Source organism: Lolium rigidum, chromosome 7 (assembly GCF_022539505.1).
Source record: "Lolium rigidum isolate FL_2022 chromosome 7, APGP_CSIRO_Lrig_0.1, whole genome shotgun sequence".
NCBI classification, from domain to species: domain Eukaryota; kingdom Viridiplantae; phylum Streptophyta; class Magnoliopsida; order Poales; family Poaceae; genus Lolium; species Lolium rigidum.
The window spans coordinates 282,074,886-282,077,506 of record NC_061514.1 but is presented as its reverse complement, the minus strand read 5'-3'; the positions used below and the strand labels follow the sequence as shown (position 1 = coordinate 282,077,506).

Below are 2,621 nucleotides of genomic sequence, written 5' to 3'. Positions count from 1 at the left end.
ACCATAGGTTGATAGAGTCTTTCAGAGTTCTGCCAAAGGAAGTGATCTCAAATAACTGATCCAAGGAAGAGGTGCAAGAGAAAATTAAGACTTGTTTGCAGATGCTTAAGAAGCCTATCACCCCGGCGATGACTCAGGTTGTTCGAGAGTTGGTATAGGTAAATGCTTAGTCATGGTCACGAGGTATTTCGCGAGCAACTATCTTGTTGCCCGAGTGATCTAGAGGTTGCAGATTTTGGCTTTGTTGAGTACACGGCGTTTCCGATTGTTTTTTGCTCAGGGACTCTTGTGTGTTGTGTCTGGATCGGACGACGTGCCTTGATTTGTATGCGGGTGTGTGGTGTGCGGTTTTCGCTGGTTTCCCTTAGTTAGCCGTGCATGTATGGTCTCTGGGTTCGATTTTCCTTATTACCGGAACCATTTCCCTTTTTTTTTATAATGTAATGTGGGAGCTCCCGCCCTTCAACGAGGCTTTGTAAAAAAAAAGGTATGGGAAGAGGAGCACAACTCCACATCGACGCTTTCAACAAAGTTTGCGGCACCTGTGGCAGCCGTCGTCGCCTATTCTAACCACAACCAAAACAAGTTTTGTTTCTTGGAAAATGCCTCATACTGTGCTAGCCGACCACGCAACATCCCCTGCAATTCATCGAAAGAGGCGCAATTCGGACGACCTTGCTGAAAGAGGCGACTTCCCGCGGAGCTGCATTTTTTCTTATCTCTTATGTAAATATGGATTTGAACTTTAGATTGACATGTTTATGAAACATCTACTTCTTACAAAAAAATAGTTAATTTATAATTTAGATATTCTCATGCTCACTTAGTCACTTTCAAGCGTGGGTTGTACTAATATTTGTACTATCGAAACTAGCTTTCTGCGGGATACTTCCTGTGCGTGTGGTCTATTTAATTGCAGCGCCCGGATTGGCACCGGTCCAGAGGACGTCTGCCTACCAGTGATCGCGCCGAAAGTGCGTAGGCTATACGGGTGATGGAGCAATTTTCATGCTACAAGCTTTGTGGTGCACTGGTTCACAATTGCCTGGCGCGATGAGCACGAAACGCACAAGGTTCCAAACCAGAGGAGGACGGCCATGACGTGGGCGCAGCCACCCCAGCCCAATGTGCGGATCCACGCACCCCGCAAAAGCGGCGAAAAAGAGTGGCGAAAAACACTCCACTCAACTGGACGGGGCGAACGCGAGGCGCGCACCACCCGAGGCGCCCCCGCGCGCGCGTGCGCAGGGCCCACATCCCCCGATCCGACGGTCCCGACCGGCCGCGGAGACACGGAGCCGCACCCCGCACCCCCGGAGCCTGGAGCTGGAGTGAACCTCACCTCACCACACTGCACGCGCGCGCGCAAGTTAACCCAACCCCATGGTTAACCCTGGCTGGTTACTTCTTCCTCGCTCGCTGCTGGTGTGCTTATATACTCGTCTCCTCCCTGGCCGTGGGCGAGGTCGAGGTCGAGGTTGGTCGAGCTCTTGATCATCGAGTGTGTGTGTGTGTGTTGTATGAGCGGGGTGGAGTGGGGGATGAGCTGCAACGGGTGCCGCGTGCTGCGCAAGGGCTGCAACGACGACTGCGTGCTGCGGCCCTGCCTGCTCTGGATCGACGCCGCCGAGGCCCAGGGCCACGCCACGCTCTTCGCCGCCAAGTTCTTCGGCCGCGCCGGGCTCATGTCCTTCCTCACCGCCGTCCCCGAACCGCAGCGCCCAGGTACCACAAAAGTGCTCACCATCCTCTTGTTTGCACGGCCACTTTATCTTGGCTCTTGGGCTCGCTCTCAGCTGATGTTCGTTTGCATGGTGGTGGATTATCTACAGCGGTGTTCCAGTCGCTGCTGTACGAGGCGGCGGGGCGCACGATCAACCCGGTGAGCGGCGCCGTGGGGCTGCTCTGGGCGGGGAGCTGGCACCTCTGCGAGGCGGCGGTCCAGGCCGTGCTCCGCGGCGCCGCCGTCGGCCCGCTGCCGGAGCTCGCGGGCGGCGTCCCCGAGGGCGGCGTCGGCGGCAGCGACCTCTTCGCGTCCTCCGCCAGGCGCGCAGCGGTGGGGTGCTCCACCTTCTCCACGGCCAAGCGGGCGGCGGCGACGTCGACGTCGGCGCGGAAGCTCTGGGCGCCGGCGGCCCACCAGGAACCCTCGTGCGATCTCGGGCTCTTCCTCACCCCCGGATCGCCCACGGCGGCAGCGGCGGCGGCAGGGGAGCGACGACGGGCCGGCACGCCGTCGATGAGCTCCGACGCCTCCGTGACCACGAGCGCTGGGGGCGAGAGGGAGCCTGAGCTGCTCAAACTTTTCGTCTAGGCCTCCTAATTATTAGCTTTTCCGGTTCATCCCGCTTCCGATTGACGGTGTCCTGGTGCGGGTGGTCGAGCTTTCCCGGTGAACTTTTTGCTAGCCTGTCTTCTCGCCGGCGACGGCGAGGCGTCCTCGATTAGTTTTTGCTTTTTGGGCGTGCAGAAACCGCCGGCTTGGTGTGTGACACCGAGATGAGTCATATCAGATGACTACGCCGAGTCTTCGATATCAGATGACTAGATCATATCGCCCCGGCCGGCTTTGTTTCTTCTCAACTCCAAATATTAGTGAAAAAGTAACTCCAAGTATTAGT

General features: G+C 57.2%; 1 protein-coding gene across 1 annotated transcript; it reads left to right on the top strand.

Moving 5' to 3' along the window:
- Positions 1 to 1,541: 1,541 nt before the first annotated feature.
- LOC124679150 (LOB domain-containing protein 37-like) lies at positions 1,542 to 2,338 on the top strand. Its single transcript, XM_047214960.1, has 2 exons — positions 1,542 to 1,725; positions 1,833 to 2,338. The coding sequence occupies exons 1-2, from the start codon at positions 1,542 to 1,544 to the stop codon at positions 2,312 to 2,314; spliced, it is 666 nt and encodes a 221-aa protein (XP_047070916.1). The 3' UTR covers positions 2,315 to 2,338.
- Positions 2,339 to 2,621: the final 283 nt, after the last annotated feature.

Excerpts from the sequence above, each read along its gene's own strand:
- LOC124679150 (XM_047214960.1), top strand. The coding sequence starts at position 1,542 with ATGAGCTGCAACGGGTGCCGCGTGCTGCGCAAGGGCTGCAACGACGAC. Across the intron at positions 1,726-1,832 it reads CCCCGAACCGCAGCGCCCAG|CGGTGTTCCAGTCGCTGCTG; the intron begins GTACCACAAAAG and ends GATTATCTACAG.